Source organism: Heptranchias perlo, chromosome 38 (assembly GCF_035084215.1).
Source record: "Heptranchias perlo isolate sHepPer1 chromosome 38, sHepPer1.hap1, whole genome shotgun sequence".
Classification (NCBI taxonomy): domain Eukaryota; kingdom Metazoa; phylum Chordata; class Chondrichthyes; order Hexanchiformes; family Hexanchidae; genus Heptranchias; species Heptranchias perlo.
Genome location: NC_090362.1, coordinates 16,757,495 through 16,777,185, shown reverse-complemented (window position 1 = coordinate 16,777,185; position 19,691 = coordinate 16,757,495). Strand labels below are relative to the sequence as shown.

The 19,691-nt window shown below is 42.1% G+C and overlaps 1 protein-coding gene across 1 annotated transcript in view; it reads left to right on the top strand.

Moving 5' to 3' along the window:
- The window catches only part of LOC137304820 (protein ERGIC-53-like), a 57,507-nt gene extending 43,848 nt beyond the window's left edge, over positions 1 to 13,659 (top strand). Inside the window, exons 11-13 of the mRNA XM_067973554.1 lie at positions 6,826 to 6,970; positions 11,013 to 11,125; positions 13,238 to 13,659. Coding sequence (XP_067829655.1) covers positions 6,826 to 6,970; positions 11,013 to 11,125; positions 13,238 to 13,274 — 295 coding nt within the window. The 3' untranslated portion in view covers positions 13,275 to 13,659. The remainder of the gene's footprint in view (positions 1 to 6,825; positions 6,971 to 11,012; positions 11,126 to 13,237) is intronic.
- Positions 13,660 to 19,691: the final 6,032 nt, after the last annotated feature.

Below are 19,691 nucleotides of genomic sequence, written 5' to 3'. Positions count from 1 at the left end.
CTGAGCCCTGAGATACCCCACTCAATACTTCCCTTCCACTCCAGCATAACTCCTCTAACGAGCACATGTTTCCTGTCCTCCAGCCTGTTTCTTATCCCTTCTGAAGGTTTACGCCGAATCCCCTCAACCTTCAGTTCAATGTTTCTTCTTCACGGTGATTAATATGCAAAAGTCAACTATTCCTTGGATCAGAATATTGTTTCCCATGGAATACAAAAAAAATTGCTCATGGTTTATTTTCTCATCTGACATTTTATGGTGTTCTTAGTTTGTTGTGGAATCAGCTGAATGTTAACTTGCAGTCTTTAGTCCTTGGCAGCACATTGCCCAAGATAATATCTCATGTATTGCTTTGGGCTTAATATGTCCAATTTTTTTTCCTGTTTTATGATGTCGTCATTGGTGCCCGAGCCTTGCAGCCCCTCTTTGTCCGATGGAGTAGAAAGCTTACTGCTGTCAACAAGCATGTCCTTCAAACGGATTAATTTCCAAGAAAGCATTTTACTCCAGATCAAAAGCAAAATACTGCGGATGCTGGAAATCTGAAATAAAAACAGAAAATGCTGGAAATACTCAGCAGGTCAGGCAGCGTCTGTGAAGAAATGAACCAGAGTTGACGTTTCAGGTCGATGACCTTTCGTTAGAAAACGCTAACTCTGTTTCTTTCTCCACATATACTGCCTGACTTGCTGAGTATTTCCAGCAATTTCTGTTTTTATTTTAACTCGGGAGTATGTTTTGCCTGACATTGTGGCCTTCATACAGAGAGATTCAAAACTTTACACTGTCATCGGAATGCATGACTGACACAAGATGACCAAATAGATGTAGATATGGACACTGTTTGCAGGACCCGGTACAAATGGGTGCGTTGCGAGCAATCTGCCCATTTGTACCAGGCAGCGAGCGGCCAAACCAACAGTCCTTAAAGGGACCCTGGGTGAACACTCGAAGGGTCCAAATTTTTCTTATGGCAGATGCCGGTGTCGGGAGGCTAGAACCAAATACTGCCGGTGATTTGCGGGCACCCATTAGGTGCCCCACTGCAGCTCTCCGGTTGTGGGAGGGCAGGGAAATCGGCTGGCTCCTGCGCTGAGCCAGCCGGCAGGTTTGGGCCTGCTCCTCGCAAAAGTTCTGCCCCAAAAAAAAAATGTGGGTCCTTCTCTTGAGTGTGCACCTGCGGCCCCTTTAAGGCCTGCTGGTTTGGCAGCTCGCTGCCTGGTACAAATGGGTGGATTGCTTGCAACGCACCCAACTATAGAATCACGCGGCACAGAAAGAGGCCATTCGGCCCATCGTGCTTGTGCCAGCTCTTACCCCCTGATATTTGACAGTTGCAAAATGGGTGTCCTACAAACCGGCATAGGATCCCGATTTGCATATTTATACAGCCTTGCGCCCAAAACAGGAGGGCGGGCTGCTCGTCCATTTACAGGCCCATCTATAAGTTGTATCAGGCGAGGACTTGGGTGTCAATGGGGTGGCCTTTCTCTTTGTTGGGCCCCCCCCCCCCCCATAAATTTTCAGTTGCTAGTCACCCATTTTTTCAGGCTAACTGTTGAGAATTCTCCCCCCTCCCCCCCACATAGGGTTCCCAGAATTAAATTGTTGTCCGTGTAATTTCTAAAATAGTATTCTTACAGTTTTCTCAGTCTCTTCACTGGAATATTACTTTAAATTAAACTGTGGGAGTAGAACTAGGAGACATAAGTTCAAACTAGTAAAAAGATAATTTTAGGACTAATATCAGGAAATAATTCTTCACAGTGATGGAGTAAAAATGTAAGTGGTAATTAGTACTAATTTCTCCTTATCTTCACGTTTATAATGGTGCTGAGCAGGTGCATTGAAAATGTGGTATGTTGGCTTCACTGCTGTCAATCATATAAATTTAATAATGATGGGATGTAATAAAATCAAACCCATTCCTTGAGTATAAATGTGCAATTTTGATCACCGAGACACAAGGGAGACATTTGAGCCCTGAGGCAGGAGAGAACACGGCGGGGCTGACCCCTAACATCGGAAGACTGGGTTATGAGGGAACTCAGGAGAAAGTTGGCCGCCTTAGCCTTGAAAGGAGAATGTTGAGAGGGACCTCACTGCAATATATGATTAGGTAGAGAAGTAAAAACAGAACCCGATTTCAGGGTAAGTCATGATTGTAAGGTAAGGGGGCAAAGTTCCAGCTGATGGAAAGCCAACTGATTCTCTTCACTCAGAGGGTTGTGAATCTTTGGAATTCTCTACCCCAGAGGGCTGTGGATGCTGAGTCGTTGAGTATTTTCATGGCTGAGATGGATAGATTCTTGGACTCTAGGGGAATCAAGGGCTGGAAAGTGGAGTTGAGGTCAAAGACCAGCCGTGATCTGATTGAATGGCGGAGCAGGCTCGAGGGGCCGTATGGCCTACTCCTGCTCCTATTTCTTATGTTCTTACGACGGCATGAAGTTCTTCACAAGGAAGTGCCTGGACTACCAGGCAGGGCAGTGGAGGCAAAAGCTTGGGAATAATTTAGAAGACAGATGCTGTGATGGGGGAGGCAACTGGCTTTATTTGGATGGATGAGCTAAGATGAACAAATGGCCATCATTATCTTGCAATCTAAAGGTTCACAATGCACCATAATGCAAAGGAGGGAAAACCAACTGAGGTAAGGAAACCTACTTATGGAACTTAATCCATTTTAAGGGTATTACTTTTTCTTTACAGGAATGGATTATCATTGGTAGAGTACGGTTTGTGTACTGATGCTGTTGACCTCTGTTTTTTTGGCCTGGGTCCCTGCCAATCAGGAACCCAACAGCCTACAACAGGGAAAGAGCAGGAGCAGTCGTACAGATGCCCGTGTGTCACTAATGTCAATTCCTGGCAGCAAAAAAATAAATGTCTTCAAAATGGATTGAGTTTGGAAATGTTTTGACAGGATGGTTACTTTAGCTTTTGTAGAAGAAAGATTAAATTTTGAGGCATTGAAAGTTCCCATAGGGAGCCGTGCTCCCATATTTCTGTTGGGAAAACTATGCCCTGTTCTCAGAATTCCATTCCCAGTCTTGTTTCCAAAGAAGTTGCATGTAATCCACTTCTGCATAAATTCCCAATCTTGCTAAATAAATTTGTAACTTTGTGAATGGGATGGTGAGGTGATCCACCAGATCCTTAGTTTCTCTCCCCTCTGTAACCCCACCAGTTCCCCTCTCGGAGGCATTGAATCGTTGATTATTTACCAGGTTATGTTTCTGCAGTCACTGGGCATCCAGGGGCCATTTTCATATGAGACCAGTTGGCGAGTGTTAACCGACTGTTGGGTCATGGAGAAGATCATAGCTGAGCCCAGTCCTGTCTTCACCAGACCAGGTGGCACTTCTAGCAGGGGATTCTGGAACATAATTGGCAGTGGGAAGCATTGGAAATTCTCTACCCCGCCCAACCCAAAGTTGCCGAGACCATATGCCTCAGCTGCTCTGGATCTTAATCAGTCAAAGCACTGGGGAAAGCTTCCTACCTTGTTTGCATTGCGATGATTGAGGGTGTTTCGGCTCCTGGCCATGTAAGAATGGGTTTTAGATGTTAATGAGCACCACTTCAAAGTAGCTCTTGGCAGTCGGGTGTTGCTCTTGATCCATCTCCACTGTGTGCCATTTTTAATAAATTTTTTTTAAAATATGTTTGCAACAAACTATGTATTGATAAAGGAGTGATGAAGTGGACAGTCGCATCAATAATTTCCTTTTCAAAAACACTCTTCACATCAAGAAAAAATGTCTCTGAACCTTTACAAGGCAGCAGAAAAATTATCCATAAACGATTCATTGTGGACTGGTGGAGGGGGAGGTATTGATTCCATGGCAAGGGTGCTGATCAAGTGGGCTGCTTTGTGGGATCTTGCTGTGCCAAAAATATTTGCCTCCTTCATAGTCACTGATGTGAAGCACTTTGAGAGTTCGCTGAGAAGCACAGAAGTCTTTTTTTTATTTGCAACCTGCACTCACGATCCTCTCCCACGCTAAACAGACCAGAATAAATTGCAAAAGCACGATACTGCGGCTGCTGGAAATTTGAAATAAAAACAGAAAATGCTGGAAACACTCAGCAGGTCAGGCGGAACTCTGGAAAGGTCATGGACCTGTAACGTTAACTCTGCTTCTCTCTTCACTAATGCTGCCTGACCTGCTGAGTGTTTTCGAGCGTTTTCTGTTTGAAATGCAAACACTCAAATGAAGCCTATTCTTAAGAGAGCAAACAGCACTTGTCAACCAGTGGCTAAATTTTAAATCCAATTGAAGTTTCACTTTTTAAAAAAAAAAATGTTAATCCCTTCCAAAACTGTATTGATTGACTAGGTCTTTTCCCAATTGCTGTGCACTGTGTTTCAATGGCAGTTGCAGTAACTGGCATTCAATCAGCACAGCTGCAGAGCAATGCCATCTGGTGATTTCCCCTAACCAGAGGATGACATTGGGAATGTAGCCAAGTGGCGCTGCTTGCAGTGAATAATCTGAATGGAGTGACCTATAAAAGTGCACGGCACATAATGTTTTCTCAGTGGGCAACAGAACTTTCGTTGGGAAATTCCCAAACACAAGCATACGTGCGGCTGAAATATGTAGTTCTTGGTCTCCTTTTTATAGAAGCACAAATAATTAACAGACGCTGATCATTAATGGGCCAGGGTGCTGGGATAATGTTGATCGTGGTGCACCATTGGAGCCCAGACAAAGGAAGTGGGCTAAAAGTGAAACAGTAAACTGACATTTGGTGCTGCAGAAATTCGATCTATTGGATAGTTAATGTAGGTCAGCAAGAACGGGGGTGATGGTCGAGCGGGGCTTGCTGCAGAACAGGAGATGGGTGTTGGAGTTTTGGACAATTTGGGGTTTACAGAGGACGGAGGTCTGGAGGCTGTCAAGAAGTGGAGTCTAGAGATAATGACGGCATGGGTACGGGTTTTAGTGACAGTGGGGGATGAGGGTTAGGATAAGTTAGGGAAGAGGCAGGCAGCTGGAAGTAAGCATTTTTGATGATGAATAGGATATAAGGTTTGAAGCTTGGCTCAGGGTTGATCAGAACTCCGAGGTTCTGTACATTCTAGTTCAGCCTGAGAGAGCAGCCAAGGAGGGAGTTTGTGGCAATGGCAAAGGTTCTGATTTATCCACAACTTCATGTCAGACAGCAAACCAATGAGTTATAGGGTCGAGGATCGTGGTGGAGAGATACAGTTGGGTGTCGTCAGCATACATGTCTACAAATCATGTCACTGAGGGGCAGGATGTAGAGGAGGAGGCCAAGGATAAATCCTTGAGGAAGTCTGGAAATGACAGAGAAGAGAGCTGGAGGAAAAGTCATGGCTGACGATGGACTGGCTGTATTGTGATGGGTGGGAGTAGACTCTCACAAGGGCAGTGCCACTAAGATAGACCATGGAGGAGGGTGGCATGATTGACTGCATTGAATGTCACACTGGACAAATTGGGATAAAGCATCACTGTTACAATGACAGGATATCTTTTTTAGACCATGTCTCTTACACAGCCTGATTAAGCTGCAAGATGCTTGTAGACTTTCTGATGGGATGTTTGTGAGTCCAGTTGTCCAATTTACAACAAAATTGTGCAGGGAAAGTTTCTGTATATATTACCAAATCAACAAGCCTCTGACTAAATAACTGTCAATCAAGACAGTTCAGAGATAATGGTGCATTCAGTGCATAGAATCACTTGTAGTTACCATTCTCATGATGTCTATAACCAACTAATGCCCTTGACCATATTTAATTTGATTAGCCCCGGATCATTATAGCATGTTACAGTACAGAAGGAGACCGTTCGGCCCATTGTGTCCGTGCTGGCTCTTTGAAAGAGCTATCCAGTTAGTCCCACTCCCCTGCTTTCCCCATAGTCCTGTAAATTGTTTCCCGTCAAATATTTATCCAATTCCCTTTTGAAAGTTATTATTGAATCTGCTCTCACCACCCTTTCAGGTAGTGCACTTCAGATCATCATAACTCGCTGTGTAAAAAAAATGTTTCCTTATGTCGCATCTGGTCATGGTTCTGGCTAATCTGCTGATCAAAGGGCTGGGTTCTAGCCCTCACCTGTAGCCCAACAAGTGAAGACACTTCTTAACCCTAAAAAAAAGACCTTGAATGCTTGTAGTCATTTAAAAATATATATATAATACAAACATTTCCCCTATTTGGTGCCTGACAAAGTTCTGCTATCACCATATTGTTGTCCAATTGGACCTTTTTTTTTTGGTAACTTAAGAATCAAATTGGGTTTGCGCAAGAAATGACCTCATCTAAATAATCAGTTTTTCTTGGTGCCTGTGTGATTGATGAGTACAATTTAATAAAACATTGTGATTAAATGCTTGTGACTCCCTGGGTGTATCAGTACATTTCTCTCATGAGTACCATATAACCAAAATGTACAATAACTTCATAAAATGTATATGTGAATGTGCTTTCATGAGAATTAGAAAGGGGAAAAATGTTGTTCAAAGTGAAATATTTCTTGATGTTCCTTGGTGAGTATTCCAATCTTGCTGCAATTCACGTAACACTGCAATGCAAAAATATTGGTTTGACACGATGTTTATTCATTGAACAACTGAATATGTGTAGGGTATTTGTGTCACTTTAATTTGCAAAAGTACATTTCAATGCTACATCCACTAGCAAGATTCTTTACTAAATTAAAGCAGATTTTCTAAATCTTCAGAGCATTTTAAAGCTCAGTAGGGTCAGGAGTGATTCCTGGCACTTAATGAGTTGTGTCATCTTCTGCAGATTCCATCTTAACCCTTTTGTGTTTTGCTTTCCAGGGCAAACATAGTAGACATCCTCTCCAAAGTGAAACTAAGTCAGCAATCCTTAACTACAGTCACTGCAGCCCAAAACCATTTCAGTGAGATCAAGGAGCACATTCACATTGTCAAGAAGGGCGTTGACAGCTTGGTGAACACCAAGGTAGGACTTGAACATTTCCAGATTCTGCTTCATTTAGGAGTCTTACAACACCAGGTTATAGTCCAACAGTTTTATTTGAAAATCACAAGCTTTCGGAGCTTACTTCCTTCGTCAGCATATATTAGGCTGGGAGACGGTCACAGCAATCAAAGGTGTCGTTGGTGTTCAGACAGGTTAGCCACGGAAAACATTGCATCCCAGTATACTGAATACACAATGGGTCAGATTACACAGACAAAGAGAGAAAGAGACCCGAAAGGCAGAGAGAGAGAGAATGTCCAGTTGTATTAAAAACAGATAACTTTTTTCCCGCTGGTGGGGTTACGTGTAGCGTGACATGAACCCAAGATCCCTGCGAATACACAGAATCTGCTCAGACGAGGAGGAACGCGATGGACACCTACAGACGCTGAAAGGCGCCCTCGTAAGAACGGGATATGACGCTCGACTCGTCAATCGACAGTTCCGATGGGCCACAGCGAAGAATCGCATAGACCTCCTCAGAAGGCAAACACGGGACACAACCAACAGAGTACCCTTCGTCGTCCAGTACTTCCCCAGAGCGGAGAAACTACGCCATGTTCTCCGCAGCCTTCAACGTGTCATCGATGACGACGAACACCTCGCTAAGGCCATCCCCACACCTCCACTACTCGCCTTCAAACAACCACCCAACATCAAACAGACCATCGTTCGCAGCAAATTACCCAGCTTTCAAGAGAACAGCGTCCACGACACCACACAACCCTGCCACGGCAACCTCTGCAAGACATGCCAGATCATCGACACGGATACTACCATCACACGAGAGGACACCACCCACCATGGTTCATACTCCTGTGACTCGGCCAACGTTGTCTACCTCATACGTTGCAGGAAAGGATGCCCCGGAGCATGGTACATCGGCGAGACCATGCAGACACTGCGACAACGGATGAACGGACACCACGCAACAATCGCCAGACAGGAGGGTTCCCTCCCAGTCGGGGAACACTTCAGCAGTCAAGGACATTCAGCCACCGATCTTCGGGTAAGCGTTCTCCAAGGCAGCCTTCGAGACACACGACAACGCAAAATCGTCGAGCAGAAATTGATAGCCAAGTTCCGCACCCATGAGGACGGCCTCAACCGGGATCTTGGGTTCATGTCACGCTACACGTTACCCCACCAGCGGGGAAAAAAAAGTTATCTGTTTTTAATACAACTGGACATTCTCTCTCCCTCCCTCTGCCTTTCGGGTCTCTTTCTCTCTGTCTGTGTAATCTGACCCATTGTGTATTCAGTATACTGGGATGTAATGTTTTCCGTGGCTAACCTGTCTGAACACCAACGACGCTTTTGATTGCTGTGACTGTCTCCCAGCCTAATATATGCTATGCGATTTTAGAACCCTTCACTCACTCACCTGACGAAGGAGGTAAGCTCCGAAAGCTTGTGTTTTCAAATAAAACTGTTGGACTGTAACCTGGTGTTGTAAGATTCCTTACATTTGTCCACCCCAGTCCATCACCAGCATCTCCACATCATTTAGGAGCGTGATCTTCCACTGGGTAGAGTGATGTGTGATTGGACCTGATGCTGAAACTGCAGTTAACCTCTTATGTGAGAAAAACACAAGCAGATTCCTGGAGGGGATTTTACTGGACAGTATAAATGACGGTTCTTTTTGTTAGTGGAAATTGGTGAAAGTTTAAACTACGGAAGATTTTCTTTCGTCACAAGGGGACTTTAAGAGTTGCTTTGGATGGAGTATAGACTCTGATGATGCACAAGTTTGTGCCCAATAAGAGTTCCTCTATTTTTAGCATATTCATAAACATAATCTTTTAGAATGGGATTTCACCAGAAATACTCAACTGGGGAAATCTGCAGGAATGTCACTACACATGGCAACCAGCGGAATCTGTACCCTTCCTGGTGAGTTCCTTTTTACAGCTGCACTGCTGGACATCATGGAGGTAGAGCACTCCACTGGTGGTGGGAGGGGAAGAATAGGTCAACTTGAGTCATTGCAAACCAATGCTAATTAATTTAAAGCAGTGCCAGGGGCTTGGGAGGAGGAGGCGGTTAGCCTGGGCTCACAGCTGATTGGGGTGATACCAAGTAGTATTGGTGGGTCTTGAAAATGAGGTACAAAAACATAAATGGGGGTTGGGGAGAAACAGAAGAGATTATTGTTTACAATTTCCAGAGATTTGAAAAAAAACTTGGCCTATTCAATTGTGTGCAGTTTATTGATCTCACACCATTTCAGGAGATGACTACAGGGTAGGTTGGGAGTTTTGGAGTGTATTTGCGCTGGGTTTTTAAAATGGAAGCATGGTCTTCAGAATTGAGAGTGTAAACAAGGCTCTATGTAACATGAATAAGCAGTTCATTCTAGATTTTCAATTAAAATTTAAGTGTGTGTGTGAGACGCATTGTGCTGGATTCTTTTTGTACTGTTACACTGTACAAGGAGAATTAAAGGGTCTTTTCTAATGGCGTTGTTTTAAATTTGATCCAACCTAACAGCTAGTCCAAAAAAAATCCGATGATTAAGGGGTGATCTAATTGAGGTGTTCAAGATGATTAAAGGATTTGATAGGGTTATCTGAGAGAAACTCTTTCCTCTGATGGGCGAGTCCAGAACAAGGGGGAATAACTTTAAAATTAGAGCCAGGCCGTTCAGGGATGATGCCAGGAAGCACTTCTTCACACAAAGGGGCAGTGGAAATCTGGAACACTCTCCCCCCAAAAAGTAATGTGTTTTTTCTACGTGTTTTTTGTCCATTGCAACAAACTACTGCTATAAAGGCAGAATTAATATTCTTCAGATTTTGCACAAATTCTGTCCCATTCAATTTCAATATGCATCCTGTAAAACACATGGCATTTCCCCAGGGGGAGAGTGAGAGAGAAGGGGCCAAGGCCAGCTTTTGATAGAAATTCATTTTGCCAGGCAATCGCCCAAAGATTTCCCTGAAAAGCCTTCTGGCCCTGAGAGGAGGAGGAGGAGGAGGAGGAGAGGGTGTGACCTTGCCCTGCTTTCAGTATTCCTGCTGGGCATCCCGGCTGGCGTCGCAGTGATAGTGTCGACTGTTCCACAGGGTCACCCGTGGCTTGAGATGAAGTATACCTTCCCCAAAGACGCTTTCTCTACACATACCCCAGTAAGAGGGTCCCATGTTTAAAACAGCACCCTTCGATTTGTAGTTTTACTCAGAAAATCTGAATTGTGCAATAGACTTTATAAAATATAGATGGGAGTCTTACACAAGTCGAATTTCTCCTTCCCAAACAAAACTCTCAATCAACGACTTGCCCAATGTGGACCTGGACATCTGGAATAAAAAGGAAGAATTATAATTTGAGACCTGTTCCATTAGCTCCAGTGTAAATCTCCCATTGTGTTCTCCTGGTTTTTCCAAAATATAATTTTCTCACCAAAAGGGTATCAGATATTTATCCCAAGTATATTAGAAAACTATCCTATTAGAAAGGATTAAATACACTGCAAAGACTATCCAAACATTGGCTTGCTATTCTAAGTGTAACTCCAGCGTGGGTAAGTAAGCAGTGAATCTCCCAAAAACTCATCGAGGAAGAGAATGACCTGTTCAGCAAGTTGAAATTGGATCGGTATTTTGTCCCTCCCTTCTAAACCAGTGTGCTCACGTTTTTTAAAAATCAAATAGTGTGCTTATATTTACATCACCTAACGCCTCTTGGCATTTTGAAGATCTGGGTCATGCCGGTACGTAGTTAGAATAACTACTTTCAACTTGCCATGCGTTTGAGATGTATCCTAATATTCAGTTAGCTTTGTTGGCAGTGAGTTGCTTTGAGTAGATTTGTCCAGCGAATTATCCAGAGCCTTTTCCTTATCCACCTTTTCTAATAAACACATCTTCAATGTGTGCAGGTTTGCACTTTCCTCTTCCAATATGCAGTACCTTGCGTGATTCTCCAATAACTAACCTTTAAATGATAGAGTACATGTTGTTGATACGAACTTCTAAGGATTGTTTACAGTAAAGTGCATCAATCATTTGTTCTACAGGTTCAACATGTCACCTGCCCAAAGGTTGCTCCAGTTCCATCCTGTACCTCAGTGTGGCATTTCTTGGTGTTCATTATCCTCCAGTCAGTATTCTTCTATTACCTAATACACAGGTAATCCTTTTGTCTTTTTCATGCTTGAGAAAAATGTACTGACTATATAAATTATTGACATTGCTGCTGGGATAGTTAAATGAGGACCAGAAATACAAAGCCAACAGTATAGTTCATCGGCTCACGTACCTGGGCTGTTTTTTAACAATGTTGAAGGTGTTAGTGGAACTTCTCTTGAAATCCTTGACAACAATATATACCCATCCGTAAGTCAAGTATGATTGTGTCACCCAGTGCAGGGCATCGGGTGCAAAAGGACTAGAAGCAAGTTGTCGAGAACTCTAAAAGTGTTCATTTTAATGGACGCTCTTCGTGACTGCTCTGAAAATTTATTTCTAAGATTCCATCGGGTTCCCCTGACTGATTTGTGGAAAAATGCACAGCTGGGTGTGATCCTGAGCTACACAGATTAGGAAGGTTCCATTATTGTTCCCCAGTCTACGCTTTTAGCTGATTTCAGCCATGAGCGCATTAAGGGTACCCCCAAATGTTTCTGGGTGAGGGAGAGAAGAGACAGCCAAGGTTTCTGCTCCAGATCAACGTTCAAGATCTCTGCTGGAAAATGTGGACACAATTCGTTTGGTTGTAATATCCCACCATCCAATCGCCTACCGACACACACTGTCCAGGCTCTCATGACGCATGACACAGAGCTCCCTGTATCTCTCGAACCATATAAGAACATGACTCTCTGCCTTCAGGAGAGCAAGACAAGGGAAGAATTTGGTCTTGAAATTAAATGTCCCTCTACACTACCTTCTCACTGCTATATTATTTGTTAGCTCTTAAGACAGCAATATAGGAGCAGTGCTTAAGATTTCCGTGTGATCTTCAGTCTCTTGTCCTTCAGGGACTTATCCTGTGACTCATCCAAGCTTATGATTCATTGAACTGCCATTTTGGGGACAGGAAGCATTTGACTGGACTGCACTGTCATTGCCTACACAATCAGGACATCAGCATAAGTAAAAGGGAAAACATGAATGTTTGATCCCTTTTAATTATTCACCTGATATTATACCCTTGCTGTCTAGACATTTTTAATAGTGTCTCAAAACTTGTGCATTATTGAGACCTCCCTGTTTGTCTGAGATTGGGTGATACAATATGTTGGGACATTTCATCTGTGAAATCAGAGTTCAAATCCTGGTTACCAAGATGAGATCATCGTCTCCCTTGTCTACGGGCTGTTGAGGATTGAAGGAGAAATGGCTTTTGGGCAGCACCCAATCCACTTCTGACGTAGATGTGCCTTCAGCACATAACTGTCCTCACTCGGCATCAATTAACACTAAATGGAAAACTTATTCCACTGCCCTGTCGTGCTGCCATGTTTTAACGTCATGGCCAGTTCCTGCTACTGCAGAAATTAAACTTGTTGCATTGCATTTTTATTAAGTTTCAGCATCTGAATCAAATATTTTTAACAACTAGTTCCTAAAATTACAAACACCTAATGTTTTACGGCAATTGATACTAGCTCAATTGCTAAATTTAAAGGAGAGATCGATAGCTTTTTGGCAACCAAAGGTATTAAGGGATATGGGCCAAAGGCAGGTATATGGAGTTAGATCACAGATCAGCCATGATCTTTTCAAATGGCGGAGCAGGCACGAGGGGCTGAATGGCCGACTCCTGTTCCTATGTTTTTGTCTCAAATTTCTCTGCCTGATATTTAGTTTGGGTTAAAGTAGCAGGAATGGAATTTCAGACTGATGCACTGGATGTTTGTACTTTATCTCGCTGAGTATTTTCAGGGGCTTGAAATGACAGGAAAGCAACAAAATGGTATTGTGGGGTGGGGGAGACTGAGATTGAGATTGATAGGAAAAAACTGAGATTGAGAGATTTTTGTTTAGGCGAGGGGTATTAAGGGTTACGGAACCAAGGCGGGTAGATGGAGTTAAGATACAGATCAACCACGATCTGATTGAATGGTGGAACAGGCTCAGGGGGCTGAATGGCCTCCTCCTGTTCCTATCTTCCTTCCTATGGAGGTATTGCTGACTGTATATGCAATGAGCTGTCTTGTCTTTACCGTCAGAACCTTGCACTTTAAACTTATTATCGAAAGTGTTCAAAAAACCCCAAAATATTTATCTTTTTTTGCAGGAGGAAAAGAGAAGCCAATTCCAAGAAATTTTTCTGAGGGAATGCTGGAGGAACATGAAAACTGTGGATATATATTTTTGGGGGGTATTTGTGGACTGGTTTCCGAAACAATTATGTGCTTTAAACTGCCTTATACAATCTTTTTTGATGTTTTAAGTGTTGCACACCAAATAAAAAGTATCTGTAACTACCACCATTGTATAAAGTGAACACAATTACTTTCATACAGGAGATTTTTTTTAAAAGTAACCAACAAAATTTAAAGGCTGGTGTTTGTATCAGGCTACCCAGCAAGATATTTTATTGCCTGTAAAAATGACTTGGATTTAGATGAAATATACAACTCAGTGTTTATTACTGAAGCTGTGTTTTTTGGATTTTTTTCTCTATTTTCAAAAATTGAAATAAATAGTTTAAATGTTTGTTCTAATTTATTTCAATCAGTCTTATAAATAGTATATTGTGACAACTTAACAATAAATAGAATTGATGTACATCAAAATAAATTGCATAAGCAATCCTTCCTGGAGTTTTTATATTAAGTTGTGGAAGATCAGGGTTTTCTAATCCTAAAGCTGATTTATTTGCACTTGCTCCTATTTCTGTAGTCTTTATCTCACTCATTTCAAATGCTATTGTGAAGTTGGTTACTATGCCACTCTGTATGGAGCACTAAAGAGGGCAGTTGTCTTCTTTTGAGAGCCAAGGACTGATGATGGAGAATGGTGTTAGTATCCCAGAGTGCAACAGTTTAAAGAGACTACCCTTAATGTTGCAGAGTACTGCCACTTCAAAATGGTCACACCTACCAAAAGGAAACAAAGATTAAAAGCACTTCAATTGCAATGAATTACTCTGAAGCGGTGACTGTTTTGAAGATGAATGCAGCAGCCATTACGCATGCAGCAGTGAGATGAATGACCAAAATCCTGGAACTCCCAACCTAACAACACTGCGGGAGAACCTTCACCACACTGACTGCAGCGGTTCAAGAAGGCGGCTCACCACCACCTTCTCAAAGACAATTAGGGATGGGCAATAAATGCTGGTTTTGCCAGCGATGCCCACATGCCATGAATGAATATGTAAAAAGAAATGTGTTTGGAATTGATATGAGGGAGCAATGTTAGCCAGATTTTCGCGAGAACTCGTTGCTCTTCTTCAAATAGTGCCAAAGGATCTTTGACATCCATCCTGAACAGGTCCCAGGCCTTGGTTTAATGTGCCATCGAAAAGACAGCACCTCCAACAGTGCACCGCTCCCTCAGTATCGCCCTTGAAGAATTAATCTAGATTATGTGTGGTTTCAACACCTTCGTCAATCTGCGTTGGACTCTCTCAGCCTTCTGAATGAGGCAACATTGTTACCAACAATGCCAAGCTCATACTTGACCATAAGCCTGTAGAGCTACCTCAGCGCACAGTTGCATGCAAATGAGGCCTGGTCTTCAACATGGCTCCAGCCATTACAACTGGTGGGCGGTGAATTTATATACAACCTCAATAAGACCACAGTTGGAGGAGTGTGTGGGGTTTTGGGCTTCACTCTACATGAAGGGCGTTGAGGCAATAGAGACCAGCGCAGATTGACTGGGGTGCTGCCTGGTACGAGGAAATAACAATGCGAAGAAAGACTTTAAAAATTGAGGTGGTTTTCATTAGAAAAAAGATTACAGGATGATTTGATAGAGGTGTTTAAAATAATGAAGGGATGGGACAGAGTAGATAGAAACGGATTGTTTCCAATGATTGAGGGATCTGGAATGAGGGGGCGTAGATTATATGATTAACCATAAGAGATTTGGAACGATAAGTAGGATAAACCTTTTTAAACACAGGGTTGTGAGGTTAGTGATTTGAAGCAAAGACCATGTCAACATTTAAGAATAGATTAGATAGGTGGTTGAAGGAAAGGGAATAAAGTGATATGGGAACAGGGCAGACACCTGGAATTAGGATTTCTGCTTGTGTGGAGGATAAAGGAGATGAACTGGTTGGGTCGAATGGCCTATTTCCATGTTGGAATTCCACACCACTTTGCCTTTAATCCCTCCCTTTTTCCTTGCATCTGACTCCTATCATTGCTGTTTTCTGTTACTGCCTGAGTCCTGTGAAACTGCTCACAACTCATCAAAGGGGCTTAACACAACTAATTCATTCACTGGAAGACTATCCTGGCAACAGGCCTGTTGGAGTTTGGCTTGTTCTCATGCAGAGATTTTGGATTCTGGTTCTGCACAGAAATGTTCCTTCGTCTCCAGGTGAGGTAAGGAATTGATTGTAGGCAGACAACAGTCCCAGGATTGGTCTAAAAAGAATACATTGGCCCAATCACATTTCTTGTTTATGTAGCAGTAACTGCATTTCAAAAGTAATTCATTGGCTGTGAACTGCTTTGAGATGTCCTGAGGATGTGATGAGGTGTTCCATTAATTCAAGTTCTTCCTTGTACAGTTGGTGAGAATTGACATGGAGGTTTCATTAAGAGTCACATCAACCCACAGCATTGATTCCAAACCTGCCCATGCTTGGGTTTAACAATTGGACTGATGGTGCCAGCTGTTTGATCTGGGCATCTAAGTCCCATACTGGCACATCACTGAGTAATCTTTGACATCATCTAGAACAGTGGACTTAAGCTTTGCTCCAGTCAATGAACTAAGGCTGTTCTAGACCCAAGGCTGTTCTAGAACCAGGTCTAGGTTGATCCCTTCAACTGGAATCAGAAGAATAGAGAAATCAGCTTTATTGGTGCAAAACTGCCAATTACTGTTTTTGTGTGGAGATTGAATTTAATTCAAAGAATGACCAAAACTATAGTCTTGTGTAGGAAATCTAACCTTTTTGAAATTGCACCATTATATGAAATTGTTACTTATGTATTTTGGTCCAATTTCATATTTTTGTAATTCAATGACCCTTAAGCACTTGGGTTTACAGTTTGTGTTTCATAATCTACCATCTGCTGTAGCTTTCATGGCTTTATTTAATTAAGTTCTTAAATTAAAATCACAACACTAAGATGACTCATGCATTGTGTGACCTACTAGTGAGAATTTTATGAACGTGTATGGATATTTGTACACAAATAGACTAAAAGCAGGTATAAAGCCACACTTTAAATAAACCTCTGCCGTCTCCAAATAATTTTAATTTGAGCGTAGAATTATAGTCTGACATTACTACCCGCCATCTTCCCATTACCTACAATTATAGAGGATTTATAATCCTAGCCTAACATGAATGTTAAACCCTGGTACGCTCTTAAAACCCCACTATCCAGATGGGGAATTTGTATTATTAATGGAACAGTCCTGGCATTTTTCAAATCCAGGTTTTGTCCTCTAACAAACGTTACGAGCTAACTCTGAAGCTGGTGCAATGCAGTTCTGCAACCCGTACCCTCGCATGCAGGCACTAATGGCAAAAGAAGGTGGCAACCTAGAAAATATTCCAAATTCGTGGTTTAAATCCTCATTACATTAAATATTGTGGAATGATCATCTATAATTATAATCCTGGCTATAAGGAGATCGTCTCTTTGCTTTACACTTTTTTCTTCAATGCTCAATTTTATTGCTTAAAGTATGGTGCCTTTCATTTGAATTTTTCAAAATGCTTGCTCAACTTTTTGACTGCAGACCTCTTAAATTTCACCCAGAGTGAAAATTGACTCTTCCACTCAGGAAAACGTGTGGATAAATATCCAGTTGTCCCAACCCCTGACATATGGTGTGAAATGATCTCTTTATGTATCCTGTGTGCACATCTGCATATTTCACTGTAGAGTACTGAATATTGAACATATACTAAATGTACGTTTTCAGCAGGTGATGTATGAGTGTACACACTTTAAACTACATCCGTAACATCTATTAAGTGTGATAAGTGCCTCTGATGTAAAAAGAAACTTGCATTTATCAGAAATCTATGGGACTTTGCTGCATTCAAACACATTCGTTCTGAAGGAAGTGCAACGTCCGAAAGCACTTCAGGTAGAATGGATTATATTGTGGCGACACTTATGTGGCTGAGCAGCCAAAACCATCCCACGAAAAGCAATGAGATAAAAGACCGGTTAATCTGTTTTTAGTGGTATTGGTTGAGGGAAGCATGTTGGCCAAAATGCTGGGAAAATCTTGCTTCTTTGAATAGTACTATCCAATCTTTAATGACCACCTGTTCATCATCTCATCTGAAGAATGGCACCTTTGACAGTACTGCACCAAAGTGTCGGCAAATATTGTCAGTGGTCATGCTTGCTTTTCCATTAATTACAACACTTGAAGGTGTGAGGGTGCATGTATGTTTTTAGGAGAGAGAGGAGTTCAAAATCTTCCAGTGAATATTTATTTCCAGGATAAGATATATTCCTTGCCTGTTGCCAGAATATCACATGTCCATTCATTAGAGTGTTAGACACATTTTCTAATTAGTAACATTTCATTGCTTTTCGTTGTTGGTTGATGGAATTAAAATGGAGTTGAGGCAGAATTAAGTCTTTGTTCATTGGAGTGCTGAAAACAAAAGACATCTTTTAAAGTTTTTTTTTAGAATAATGATTTGTTTGCTGAATTGTTGCAACATTCAAAATGTACTTCATTATCTATTTTATGTTCTTTTAAAGGTTTACTTTCTGTTGTAAGTTAGATGGAAACATTGAACATTTACAATTAGGGTAATTGAGGATAAGTGACCTGTAGACTTATTTTGGTTTCATGATGCTGCCGTTCTTAAATTGTTACTTTTCTCCACAATATACGTGGTCTCGTACTTTGATCACTGAACACTATTTTAGCAAGAAGCAGATAGTAATACCTAATGATGCAACCACTTCTGAAACTCAGTCTTTCTGGAAAAAGTTCCAAATCTTACCAGGTTATAACTAGACTTAGGTCTCAGCCTTGGTTCAGTGATAGCACACTCACCTCTTCGTTCAGAAGGATTGCATTCAAGTCCCACTGCAGACCCTTGACCACGTAATCTAGGTCCATACTTCAGTGCAGTACTGAGGTGTTGTCTTTTGGATAAGATATTAAACCGAGGCCCTGTCTGCACACTAGGGTACATGTTGAAGATCCCACAGCACTATTTCGAAGAAGAGCAGGGGAGTTCTCCCCAGTGTCCTGGCAAATAATCCATCAACCAGCACCTAAAACAGATGATCAAGTCATTTATTCATTGCTGTTTGTGGAACCTTGCTGTGCCTAAATTTGGCTGCCCTATTTCCTATGTCACAACACTCACTACCCATCAAAAAAGTACTTAATTGGCTGTAAAGTGATTTGTGATGACCTGAAGTGTGAAAAGCGCTATATAAAGGCAAGCCTTTTTTGCCCAACTCAAACCAGTTGTCCTAGATCAGTATTACTCTAAGCCATGGGATGACTTCTGTCCTCTCCTCGCCCTACGATCTACTACCTCAGTGTCACCTAATCGCTCCCTGATTTATCCTTGTTCTGAGTCCTATTTTAACCTTGATGATGTCATCTACTGTGGACTTTGGCCCTTCACAGAGAGGCCCCAAGAAGACGTTGAGCATACACATTGGAGTGTTATGTATGAGAGAGGTGATTCTGCATTGCCAGTCATAAGGAGTTCAGGTCAGAGGACCGGGATGACAATGTTGTAGCTCTGACCCCATCCTGCACTTCCATTGAGTGCATCTTCACCACTGGTGAGCTGGGATCCTTCCTGTAGAGATTCACAGGGTGCCACCACCTACAACAGTGAAGAGGCAATTCCCCATTAAACCTCCACTTTTTTTTTGGCATTACTCCCTTTCATTGTTTTTATAATACAGACAGCAACATTAGTTGTGATATTGATTCAAAACATCACTGTTGAGTTAAATTCATGACTACGCAAGATTACAAGAATTTCATGTACAATAGATTGTTGACATGCTCTATATATTGTCTATAGTGTGTGAACGTATGAGAGATTAGTAAATACCCATCATGTTAAAACTGAGAATATTTAATAGTGAGACAGGCAAACAAAACCAGTATAAATTCATACATTATGTTTATTTGCTCAAAAGTGATCAAGAAACCAAGTTTTGTCTATTTTTGTAAGTAAAATGTTGGCAAAGATTGGAAATGGTTCTGTAGCGTTGATCAGACTGATGCATCCTGCTGGTTCCTTCTAACTATCAATATGGAGAGCTGATCCATTGCTATTTCATCTCGGCAGCTGCGTGCCGTGTCCAAACCGCCAACAAACTTAATCCAGTTTTATAACCAGGATGAGAGCAGACTGTGTGCTGGGGCGGAGTGAGGCAGTGGGCTGTCCACCAATCTGCAATCTGTCCATTCAGTGGGGAGGGAGGGAGAGAGGGAGAGAGCTGTCCACAGAACGTGGTGCTGAAATTTCCACCGACTCACGCAGAGCAAGGGTGCTGTTCACCGATCGTCCCCTGAAAACCGGCAAGCGAGCTGCTTAAATCGGCGTC